This window comes from Adiantum capillus-veneris, chromosome 24, assembly GCF_014529385.1.
Source record: "Adiantum capillus-veneris isolate H3 chromosome 24, ASM1452938v2, whole genome shotgun sequence".
Taxonomy (NCBI): domain Eukaryota; kingdom Viridiplantae; phylum Streptophyta; class Polypodiopsida; order Polypodiales; family Pteridaceae; genus Adiantum; species Adiantum capillus-veneris.
Genome location: NC_140954.1, coordinates 114,492,462 through 114,505,383, shown reverse-complemented (window position 1 = coordinate 114,505,383; position 12,922 = coordinate 114,492,462). Strand labels below are relative to the sequence as shown.

Genomic DNA, 12,922 nt, shown 5'->3' with positions numbered 1-12,922 from the left:
GCTCTCGTTCACCGCATCACTCCAGGGTGGATTTGTTACCATATACATGTGGTAGTGATGTATGTGAACACACTAGGACCGCCGGGGCATTTTTTCCCTCTTTAGGAAGTGGTTGATTCTCTGGCAAGGAAATGGTGACATGGTTGCAAAGCATACGGACAAGCCCGGAGAATGCGGCGCAAAATGCGGCTGAGAGCGCGGGTTGCTGACGTGGCAGCAATGTACGGAAGAAAAGCAGCTTGCATGAAAATTTTTGGCCAGATTTTAGCTATGCAAAACAGCCCTGCTTTATTTGGCTACCCAAATTGGAGAGAGAGAGAGAGAGAGAGAGCTCTTTTATTTTTGCTTTATTTAGGCTCAAGAGAGCTTGTGAGAGACAGAAAGCTTTTGCTTTATTTGGCAAGGCTTTTGATTTTCAGCTTTTGGGGCTCTGCTTTTAGCATCCCTTGTAAACTATTTAAATCAGTAGTTTGGGCTCTCACTTCTCAGAGCATCTGGACGCAAAGTCTGAGAGTGAGACCCGACTACTCGCTTGTACCCTAAGTTGCAAATTAATACAAAAAGAAATGCCGAAAGGGGCGCCAGTCTTTGGGGCCGATATCTCTAGGCACGGAACTCCGCTGGGCCAGCGTCGAATCAAATTGTGACCTGTGAACTGTTTTGAAGTGAATTCTTGTGGTGTCGGGGTAGATTCTCAACTTGGAGTGTCCAACTCTCTCTCTCTCTCTCTCTCTCTCTCTCTCTCTCTCTCTCTCTCAAATGTGGTAGCTTGGTTATGCCATTTTCCTCATGAATAACGAGTCTTGAGTTCAACTCCTCGTCGGTTAGATCTTTAAGGTCTCTTCGGATAGTTTCCTACGACGTTAAAACTCTCTTCTTCTTCTTCTTCTCTCTCATAGGATATGCCATTTCCCTCTTGAATAACAGGTCTCGAGTTCAACTCGTGTCGGATAGATCTTTGAGGTCTCTTGGGATAGTTTCCTACGACGTTAAAATCCTCTTCTTCTTCTTCTCTCTCTCTCTCTCTCTCTCTCTCTCTCTCTCTCTCTCTCTCTCTCTCTCTCTCTCTCTCTCTCTCTCTCTCTCTCTCTCTCTCTCTCTCTCTCTCTCTCTCTCTCTCTCTCTCTCTCTCTCTCTCTCTCTCTCTCTCTCTCTCAGAGGATATGCCGCCTATGCCATACAGAGGCAGAGATGCACATGCATTATATATGTCACTGCACAATGAATTACGAGATATGGGTTCGCTTCCACTATCTATTCAGAGAAGGCTTTGGACCCTTCTCCAGAGTAGGGAGCTATCAGGACCAAAGATGTCTTGGACTGTATCTACTTGAGTTACACAGACACAGAGATAGTTTACTGAGGAGATCTGGAGAGAGACAATCCCTGAGACAAATTATTGATTTCTTCACACCAGACATTGGACAGATAAAGGATCAGCCACCATTGCAAAGCTCAGCTCATACTCACACCCGTGGTACTCTCATTGACCAAGCATTGGAGATAGGGAGATCGAGATGCCCACGATTGAGGGAGGAGCTTCACCGCATCGACGAAGACTACAACAAAGAATTTGAGCCATACTATCTCGACATCCAGAGGACATATGAGGATGGATTCATCACCCATTGTATCTCTCTCTTGTATTGGGCACCCATTGTATTAGTGATCACACATACCCCACACAGTTCCAGCTAGTAACACTCTAGATTCCATTTAGTATCTCTTTCTTTGTACTCAGACATGGTATCAGATTCACCAGTATGTAACAGATTGGTCTCATAGGTCATTTTGGCCTTTTGAAGACGTTACTATGTCATTTCATTTCATTTCACTCTCTCTCTCTCTCTCTCTCTCTCTCTCTCTCTCTCTCTCTCTCTCTCTCTCTCTCTCTCTCTCTCTGCGTCTTGCCCTCTGCCGCCCGCTGCTCCCCTCCCACGACCTGCCCTCTGCCGCGTCCTACCCCCTGCTCCCCCGCGACCTGCTTGCCTACCTTCTGCCGCGCCTCCCCTCGCGCTGCATTTGCAAACCCCCCCCCCCCCCCCCCCCCCCCCCCCTTCTTTCTACACGTAAGATGTCCCCCCCCCCTTCCTCTACGCGTAGGATGTCCCCCCCCTCCCCCCCCCCCTTCTTCTACGCGTAGGAAGTCGTTTTTTTTTTTTTTTTTTTTCGGTGGTCGGGATACGGTATCAAGACTCCCTATGTGGTATAAGCTTGCTCTCATAGGTCAATTTGGCCTTTTGAAGGCGTTAATATATCATTTCATTTCATTTTAGTTTATTTCTTCTTGATACCCCCCTCCCTCTTTCTATCTCTCGTTTGCACTCTAATATATCATTTCATTTTATTTTATTTTATTTCTTTTCTTGATACCCCCCCTCCCCCCTCTCTCTATCTCTCGTCTGCACTCTCTCGCAGCCCCACGCTACCCCACTGCGGCTACCGCGCCCGCTGCTAGTGTGAGTGCACACGTACGTTTAGGGACCCCTTGGCGGACGGCGATCAAGCATGAGGAAGCAGAACGATAAAGCCGACCCCCTAGAGGATGCCATACAAAAGTGCAAAGAGGAAATGACGGAGGTTACTACCAAGATGAACCGCAAGCTCTGGGGCACAATAAACATGCTCGAAGGACACGTGTTGATCCAAGAGAGCAAGATAAGTACGCTGGAAGACCGAGTGACGACTCAAGAGGCAAAGATTGCGTCGCTCAAGAAAGATCTCGTCGAAGCCCGATCAAGAAACACACTGGAAGAGGGCGAACTGCAACCCTCAGTAATCGAAGAAATCAACACAATCAAGGAGCAAGTACGGGCCATCAAAGAGGGAGAAGAGCAACACAAAGAAATGACGACTTCTTGGGTGGATGTTCTTACCAAAACTCAACAGAAGGTGGATGAAGCCGAGAAATGGATCAAGGTGGCCAAGAAAGGAAAAGGCAAGGAGATAACACCCACGACCACACCCACTATCATTAATCAAACACTAGAGGAGGAACAAAGGAGACGGATGCGCGCTTTACATATGAGAATTTGCGGTCTTAAAGACAAAGGCAATATGGACGAAGAAGTAAAAGAACTCACAGCCTTGATGGGGGTGCATGAGCCGACGCACACAAGGGCATGGAGAGTGGGCAACATAAAGAAAAATGGAAGCAGTGGAGAAACCTCAAAAGAAAGAGCACTCATCCTCCGTTTTCCCTCCATGGAAGCGAAGAAGTCCTTCTTGAAGAAAAGACCAACTCTTAAAGAGACTGGCATCTTTCTCGGGGATGATCTCAGCCTCTCACAGATCGCCCATATGCAGGAAGTAATGCCGGAAATTAGAGCGGCAAGGGGAAAAGGCAAGATTGCCTTTTACCGAGATGGAAAAGTGGTAATACTAGAGCGACGCTCCACATGACGGTGCGAGACTTATGGGACCACACTCAAAGTGGCTGCCGGGAACTGTAATGGATCTATGCGTCTTGATGTAGGTGCTTTTGAGGATAGCTTTACTGGAAGAGACATCATCTTTTACTCTGAGACACACCAGGCCCCGGGGCAATCCATGCCTCACATCAATGGATACAGGTGGGAGACAACTTACAGACAGGAGACACGCTCAGAGCATAGAGGGCGGGGCTCGGGGGGAGTGGCAGTGTTATTTAGAGAGGATCTGCAGCCACTGATACACATAGCCCGCAGGGATGAACAGGCTAGGTACATGTGGGTGAGATTGAAAGCAGAGACAGGCAGATATCTCTACCTAGCTATTTGCTACTTTCCCCTGAGTACATCAGTTTATGCATCACCCAGAGGGCAGTCCCCTTTCTCTATTTTAGATGATGACATATGGGAGTTCTCTAGAGATGGTGACATTATCATACTAGGGGGACTTCAATGCTAGGACTGCCCATCACCAGGCAGTGTTTTATGATACTTCAGAGGAGATGCTAAGAGAGCTAGATGTCATGGAGATGGGCATGTCCAGACTATCACACGATGTGGAATATACTGAGTATGGGCGACACCTGATAGACATGGGCACTGCACATGGATTGGCCATCTTGAACGGCCTACAGAGATTTCCTGCTGCGGGAGGTTTTACATGCTTCCCACACAGGCATGGAGCCAGCACAGTGGACTATGTCATGGCACAGCCGAATCTCATCTCTAGTATCCAGGATCTCACAGCTGGGCCCAGACCGGTCGGGGTAGCAGTAGATCATGATCTGGTGTCGATGACCATCTCTTTCCAGTTCAGTGTAGCACACAGGCCACGGGTAGCAGCCCCTACTCGCTACACATTCACACGGGAGACGGATTCTGTATACATGGACGGGATCTACAGACACCTATGCACTGAGGACCCGGGGCGACCTTTGGAGGAGCTAACTACTATACTGACACAGACACTGCATGAGGCAGCAGCAGAAGCATACCCACACACCCAGCCTGAGCAGAGCCGCCGATCAGGAAGCATGCCCCAGAACAGCTGGTACGATGAGGAGTGCCGCCAGACTAGAGCCAAACTTCAGAGGGAGGTGCTTTTGGGGGATGTCACTCACAAACAGTCACAGATTGACTTCCGACGCCTGGTATGGCGGAAGAAGAGAGCTTTCTTGGCTCGACTCGAGCAGGATCTATATCAGCTATTTTTGAGTCAGGACTCACGGGAGGCATGGCGGCTCTTTCATGAGCAGTCCCCCCCCCCCCCCCCCCCCCTGCTATTTCCTCCACAGAGACCTGGGGTCAGTACGCATCATCCTTGTACACAGTACATGGACAACCGCCCCTCCCCAACCCCCCCGACCCATGCCCACACGCATGTGCTTTTTTCACCGCTGAGATGGTGAAGAAATCCATTGACAGGATGAGGACTGGGAGAGCATATGATCATGATGGTTTAGTCGCTGAGCATTTCATGCATGCCAAAGACCTACTAGCAGAGCTTCTAGCAGTTATGTTTAACCGTGCCATGTGTGAGGGCCTACCGGACACTTGGAGCCTATCTACGATCGTACCTATCTTCAAGGCAGGAGACCCCATGGAGCCTGGGAAGTATCGCACTATTATGATTGGACACACACTGGCACGGTTGTATGCATCCATTCTTGAGCAACAGCTGAGTAGATGGGCAGAGAGGAAAGGAATGCGTGCAACTGGGCAGGCAGGGTTCAGGAGAGGCTTCTCCACTCTTGACCATATCTTCACACTCAGGGCCATCATCCAGGAAGGCAGATCTCATGGGAGACGGATCTATTGTAGCTTTGTGGACTTTCGCAAAGCTTTTGACACAGTACCCAGAGCTAGATTGATGCGCAGATTACAGGAAATGGGAGTACCCACAGAGCTCATTTGGGGGATCATGGCATTGTACAGATCAGTGGTAGGGCATGTACGCACCCCGGAGGGACTTTCTACACCGATTCACTCCACTATTGGGGTGAAGCAAGGCTGCCTGCTCTCTCCTACTCTTTTCGGCATGTATGTGGATGAGGTTTCTGACTACATTGACAACGATGGGGATAAAGGTGCACAGCTGGCAGGGACATGGATTCCACTTCTGTTATATGCTGATGATATTGTGTTGATCTCCGAATCCCCAGAGGGAATGCAACGTCAACTCGATACTCTGCATACGTTTGCCCACGAAAGTGGTTTGTCTGTCAACCTTGGTAAAACCAAGGTTATGGTGTTTAATACCACCCCACAGTGGATCAAGAGGTCAGCACCCACATTCACATACGACCAGGAGACTTTGGAGTACACAGACGCTTACACTTACCTTGGAGTGGTTTTCAACGGACCTACATTCTCACTCAGAAGAGCAGCAGAGACCAGACTAACTAGAGCCCACACAGCATTGGGTAGATTGGAGAGGATGTGTTCGCAGGTTCAGTTTCAGGAGCCCCGGACGAAGCTCTGGCTCTTTGACACCTTGGTGGCTTCAGCATTGCTCTATGGGGCCGAGATATGGGGACCTTCTTTGGATCACCACGGGAGGCCGGGTCGCACAGACGGATGGGGGAACATGGAGAAACCTCTCGTCTCTATGATCTCGCGGCTCATTAGAGCCAAGGCATCAGTACCACGGGCCATTATCCGCGCAGAGCTAGCGGCCCCCCCACTAGTGGTGGAGGCGCTCACCAGATCAATCTCCTTCATAAGCAGCACATGGGAACTTCCCAGAGACAGATACGCTCGCATGGCACTTGAGTCCTCTCGACAATTAGCCATACAAGGAGATACAACATGCTGGTATGGGGAGATGACATCATGGTTTCAGGCGCATGGGTTCAGCATAGACAGGCTGCCACCATTCCAGTACTCATTGGATGCACCATCTCTCATTCTTACACGGTCGAAGATCACACCAAGCTCATCCGCCAAGACCTGACCCAGCTAGACACCAGGAGGACATGGATACAACCAGCACAAGAATTGGGCATGAAGATGGCTTTCTACAAAGACCACCTTCTCCAACTTACGGAAGATGGTTTTTTGACGAGACCAAGATACATGGATACCCACTTGTCTCATGGGATATGATGTGCTATTGGCCAATTACGCACATCGTCTCACCAGCTGCGGATTGAAACTGGGAGATACAGCGGAGTACCAGCAGAGGCCAAGACATGCCCCTTGTGTGACATGGAACCTGAGACAGAGTTGCATTATACATGCCGCTGCCCCGTCTACTACGAGATACAAGGCCGCTTCCATTGCTTGTTCAAAGAGGGTTTTCGACCACTCTCAAGAGTAATGGGATACGAAGATGAAAGATGCCTAGGTTTGTTCTTGCTCAAGCTGCGCAGACACAGAGAGAGCCTGATGAATGGCAGGGCTAGCCAGTCTCAAAGACGGATCACAGACTTCTTCAGAGCAGACACGAGACAGCCGCAAGAGCCACTCCCACAGCAAAGCTCCCCCTCATCTCACACAAGAGGCACACTGATGACCGAGCGATTGAACTGGGGAAATCCAGGCGCCCACGACTGCGAAGGACTACACAGCACCGACGGAGGCTACGTCAAAAGATTCGGAGCACGCTGGCCAGGCATGCACGACGCCCGGTCAGACTACTAACCATGGAGGAAATTGATGAGATTCGCCAACGACCGATGCTAGATTTTCTATGATAAGCCGCCCATTTTTGCTTAGTTTTTTGCTTAGCTCGCATCGACCAATCTAGGATCCCATAGTATATATCTTTGTTTTGTACTGTTGTTAGGTTATTTCGTTACTCTGACTTTGTATAAGATCCACCACCTTGTAACTTTCTGGTCTCACAGGTCACTATGGCCTTTTGAAGACGTTAATATAACATTTCATTTCATTTCTCTCTCTCTCTCTCTCTCTCTCTCTCTCTATGTCACTGCACAGTCTACTATGAGATACGGGGACGCTTTCATTGTTTATTCAGAGATGGTTTTGACTCGTTAGATAGAGTCATGAGATATCAGGATCAAAGGTGTCTCGGATTATTTATACTTGAGATACAGAGACATAGAGACGCTCTATTGAGAGGGCAAAGACAGAGACAATCCCAAAGACGCATCTCAGATTTCTTCAGTCTGAGTACCACAGAGGCAGAGGGGACACCACCATCACAGAGATCGGTTCCCACCCATACACACACCAGCGGTACTCTCATTGACCGAGCTATAGAGTTGGGGAGATCGAGACGACCGCGACTGAGCAGGGGAGCCACGCAGCACCGGTGGAGATTGCGGCAGAGGATCCACAGGATTCTAGCACGACACCCTGAGTGTCGACCAGGATAGGCTCCATGCCATTGCTTTATTATATCATGGTGACACTTATCCCCACTTTGTACCTTTGTGGCATGATACCATTGCTCAGCCTACCAGCCACCCATAGGAGTCAGTAGCACTCCTATCTCAGTTCTTTGTTTGTACCCAGACTTGGTACTAGACTCATCATTGTAATCAGTTGGTCTCATAGATCATTTTGGCCTTTGTAGACGTTAATATATCATTTCCTCTCCCTCCCTCCCTCTCTCTCTCCCTCCCTCCCTCCCCCTCTCTCTCTCTCTCTCTCTCTCTCTCTCTCTCTCTCTCTCTCTCTCTCTCTCTCTCTCTCTCTCTCTCTCTCTCTCTCTCTCTCTCTCTCTCTCTCTCTCTCTCTCTCTCTCTCCAGTTTTGGAATATGACAGTACGCTTAATTAATTAATATCCTCCTATACACTATCATCTCACAAAAGAGTCAAAAGAAGAAACTAAACTGGGCTATAAAGTCCCAATCAGATCTTACCAAAATCTCAAGAAAATCAATTAAATGAATTTACAAGCGGACATCTTTTACCTCTTCAGCAGACCTTGAAAGACCAAAGTCGCAGATCTTGACATGCAGACTAGATGTCAAAAGTATGTTCTCCGATTTTATATCCCTGATCATCATCACAAGTGAGTTCAATTGCATTTGTAACTCCTCTTTTGCGGCTGAAAAATTGGAACTGGACAATTGTATTTCTACCTATGCCACACACGGCACGAATGTAAATAATTCACCCCCATGAGCAATTGCCACAAGAGCAATTTGATATCACTAGCTGAAACTGGCTTTTTTAAATGATACATGTCACCTCTGCAACATACAGGAAAATTAGAACCTGTTTGAGGTTAAAGGGGGTTGTCTAAAAAGTATTCATTGGCAACCCTTCATAGAAGACACAAACACTTGGAAGGAAACCTATTACCCATCAGCAAACTCTGTCGCAATATAAAGATCCAGTCCACCTCCAACTTCCAATGAAGGATAAGTGAAAACGTCAGTTACTGCGGAGCGAATAAGGAGCTTATAAAAGTGTGGAAAGTACAATCAATACATAACTGAGTTTAGATTGCTTTTGAAATATCATTGTCTTGTTCATGAACCTTTTAACCAGAACACCTCAGTTTTTGAGCATGCAGTCAGGTAAACCAATAATTAGACGACTTAGATGTGAGAAGCAGAAAAAAAAAGCATAAACCCGAAACAGGATAAACCAACGATTTGCAATATCAAGGTGACATGAAAGCAAAGGCTTGGTGAAGCATGTTCCAACAGCTAAAGTAAAAGAACTGGCAAACTGTGTTTACCATGATAAACCTGACAGCAGATTTCAACATGCTGAAACAACTCAACTAAAACCCTGGTGCACATCATTCATGAAGAGAGTTTCGTAAGGGAACTATTGGATCTTTACTGCACACGGGAGTCATGCTTGTGTAGAGATTTTAAACATCACAACCGACAAACCAATCATGCTCTTTTATACTGGATTTTTTATTTATTTTTGAAGAATGTATTCCTACCAACCCAAAATTCTTTCAATCCTACACTCATGGTTTCCAAGCATATTAAAACTAGAGATATAGGCGAAATATTATCACTCTTTCACCTATGAAATCTTGACACCCCTTTCACCTCTCTAATTCACCAAGAGCTTAAGGTTCTTACTACAACAAACTCACATGACCCACTTCAGCCCTTCCCCTAGATTTGCAAATCATTAGCTTGAAATCTGTTCGAACAATCAACCTCCCAAAAGAGCTTAATTTCAGCCTGGCCCCTTGCCTAAAACATGAATAGTGCAAATACATGTTCAGAGCTTTAACACTTACATAAAATGATATGAGGGTGAGAGAGGCGACGCATAATGCAAACTTCTCTAAGCACACGTTTTGCCAGCAACGGACAGCAAAGAACATTTGGTACTCTCTGAAACAAGCTACATATAATCAGCCTTTAAGCACCAATCCAAAGCAAGAGCATCACAGATTAAAAAATTGGCTACAACTAACTCACCTTGAGTGCCACTGTTTGGTTTGTTTCAAGGTCTGTTGCTCTGCAAACATCTCCATATGAACCCCCGCCCACATGCTCGTGAAGAATGTACTTGGGTCCCACTGTTGTGAAAAGGCCATAGCTTGTTAATGATAAATGAATAATACATCTTGAATGACAAACCATCCGGCTTGTGAATAAGGTAGCGTACACAACATACATAAGACTTTACCATTCTTGCATTAACAATGCACGTGCCATGGAGGCTCCTCAATAAACTCAGGTTAGGGACTGCACATGTCCCACAGTTTGTTCCTAATCTACAAGAGTGCTGGTGTCACGTGCACATCTAACCCTATGTGCATATGGACAAGTTATCTCAGGTCTAGGGTTCAGGACAGCCTAGAAGTGTTATGGCACCTTTGTGAGCCTATGAGCAGGCCGTGCATGTCCAAGCACTTGTAGTTGCATATTCTCTGATTGCACACCGAGTACCACCCAGCATAAGGTCCAATGCTCGGCCAGTTTTGGGACATAACATTTTTCAAGCAGTTTGGCATTTTTTTTATTTGATTGCATAATTTATGAGGTCGTGGGATGTTGGGAAGGCTGCTCGACCCAGCTTGTTGCAGCTATATAAACAGATAGGGGGTGCCCAATTCTAGCAGAAGAGAAAGAAGAACTTCCAGCAAGTTGCATTGTTCTCTCCTCAGCAAGACCGGCAGAAGACACTCTAGCGTTTTCAGCCAACAGAAGCAGCCAGCGTTTTGAAGCCAAGTTCCATTAGTGTTTTCTGAAACAGACTCCCCTAGCGTTTTCTCCAGCAGCAGATCAACATGGCGTTTCCAGTTTCCAGATCAAGCCTAGCGTTTTGTAGTTTCCGACATCAGCCAGGACCAGCCAACGTTTTCAGTTTTCAGCACTTAGCCTTTGCAGATCCAGCCCCTAGCCTCGTAGATCTCACCTAACCGTAGCAGATCCTCGCCGTACCCTCGAGTCAGCCAGCGTTTACAATTTCAGCCCGCTGTTTCCAGATTTCAGCATCTGCGTTTTCAGCGCACCATCATCGAGTCATAGTCATCGCCATCCTCGTCGACATAGTGTCAGCATTTAGCAAAAAGTCAGCATCATCCAGATTTCAGCATTTCAGCCCTAGCGTTTCAGTTTTCAGCGTCCTCGTCGTCGTCATCATTGTCGTCGACATCGTCGACAAGTCCATTGCATCTAGACCATTGTACCAGATTTGTGCAATCTATAGCATAGAGTCCCATAGTTACCCGGAACGGGAAATCGGAACGGGGAACGGAAACATGCATGAAATGCCATTCCCTGTTTCGGATACTCACGTTTGAAACACGGAACGGGGATTCGGAACTGGAAATTGGGATGGGAATGGGGAACGGGGACTTGAAAATGGCCATTCCCTGTTACTATGGCATAGACCTCTCTCGCCATAGAGAGGGGGGCCCTTGGAGGAGGGTTTGAGAACCACCTCATGTCGTATTCTTCTCTCTCTCTTTCTCTCAGTCTCAGCACTTTCATTCACAGTAGCATTCACTTTTTTTGTGATCATTGCACTCTCTCTCTAAAGGACGGAAGACTCTCCCTTCCATAAGTAAAGAAACCCTTGAGCACAGTTCGGAGCACTCATCTTGAGCAATATCAACATTCACTTCCGTTGCACCTAACAGCTGGCTTACCGCTCCCTGCCAAGTGTGAAGCTCCACTCCCTGAGGGGCTATGATCTATCATGGGAGGCTTCCGCTTCTCCGGCAATGTCACATTTACACTTCATCGTTGTCAGTTTACATGAAACTTGGTGAGCCTCCACAAGTCTACTAAACCTTCCAAACAGCTTGCATCAAAAATTTTGATATACGCTCATTTTAGTGCAGAAATTTTGACATGTTTCTGTACTGCGATACAAGCATCTCAAAGTCTCCTTGAGTTGTGTCGTATAACATAGGGTCGTCCTATTAGAGTTTCACTTCATTTTTTATGGTGGCTCCGGTATTTCCTAAGAGAAGATTAGGGAATGTGGGATATTTGTGGCTGTGCCTCGCCGACTGTGAGGTACGTGTACCTACAGGAGGCTTGTTGAGTCATGTATGTTCCCGCCTATTAGCGAGACCCTACTTTCGAGGTCATTATGGGGTCACACCCTCGCTTTCTGCATTAGATGCCATGTTGCGTTTTTTTGCTTATGTGGCATACATATGCCATGTCGGACATTTTTTATGATGTGGCATCCTTTTAAAGCCCCCCCCCCCCCCCCCCCCCCCCCCCTTTCCTTTTTTCACCAAGTAATGGGTCGTACTGTCAGGTGCAGTGGAAGAGAATAAGGATTTGCTCGGATCTAGTACTCCACACATAAATACAAGGGACACTTTACTTATCTTGAAAGAACTAAACTGAATTGAAAGAGAGAGAGAGAGAGAGAAGAGAGAGACGACACAGGGATGTTGGGTCCCAACCCTCAAGGGACCCCTTGCTCTATTGCCAGAGCAAGTACTTTCTTTATTCTTGCACACAAGTGCTACTACAATGACTGGATGCTGAGATGTTGATGCTAAGGGGTACTGATGTGGTGATACTCGATGATGAGTGTGTCGATGACGATGTCGACGACGACGATGGAGACTATGACGATGACAACGATGATGGTGTCGTCGTCAAGTCCGGGATCTGCGACGATGGCGACGAAGGTGTCGACGTCAAGATAGGGATCTGCGATGACAATGACGAAGGTGTCATCGTAAAGATAGAGACTGCAATGACGATGACGATGACGATGTCCACGACGACAATGTGTCGATGACGACGACGTCAAGGCTCAAAACTGAAAACGCTAGACTTCCTGCTGGGGATTTGTATGATCAAGATGTGATTATTCACAAGCATGATGATTTGCATGATCAAGATGTGATTATTCACGAGCATGATGATTTACATGATACAGATGTGATTGTTCACGAGGATGATGCATTAGTTGATACTTTTTCTAGTGAAGCTAACCTCGTTGCAGATACGATCAATCACAAAGAACCGATCTTGGCTCTCGAGTCGAGGTCCAAAGAACCCAACCCCCACAGGAAGTATTATGTGTTCGAATGATTAGTCAGCACGCATTGTTCGAGTGTTTCATTCGT

General features: G+C 47.1%; 1 protein-coding gene across 3 annotated transcripts in view; it reads right to left on the bottom strand.

Moving 5' to 3' along the window:
* LOC147426984 (mitogen-activated protein kinase HOG1-like) overlaps positions 1-12,922 on the bottom strand; it is a 156,345-nt gene that overhangs the window by 103,808 nt on the left and 39,615 nt on the right. For all 3 annotated transcript variants that reach the window (XM_086498424.1, XM_086498422.1, XM_086498423.1), the window contains 5 exons: positions 9,795-9,895; positions 9,611-9,707; positions 8,704-8,782; positions 8,481-8,591; positions 8,310-8,394 (listed from right to left, as the gene is read on the bottom strand). In XM_086498424.1, the coding sequence (XP_086354550.1) occupies positions 8,310-8,394; positions 8,481-8,591; positions 8,704-8,782; positions 9,611-9,707; positions 9,795-9,895 (473 nt within the window). The remainder of the gene's footprint in view (positions 1-8,309; positions 8,395-8,480; positions 8,592-8,703; positions 8,783-9,610; positions 9,708-9,794; positions 9,896-12,922) is intronic.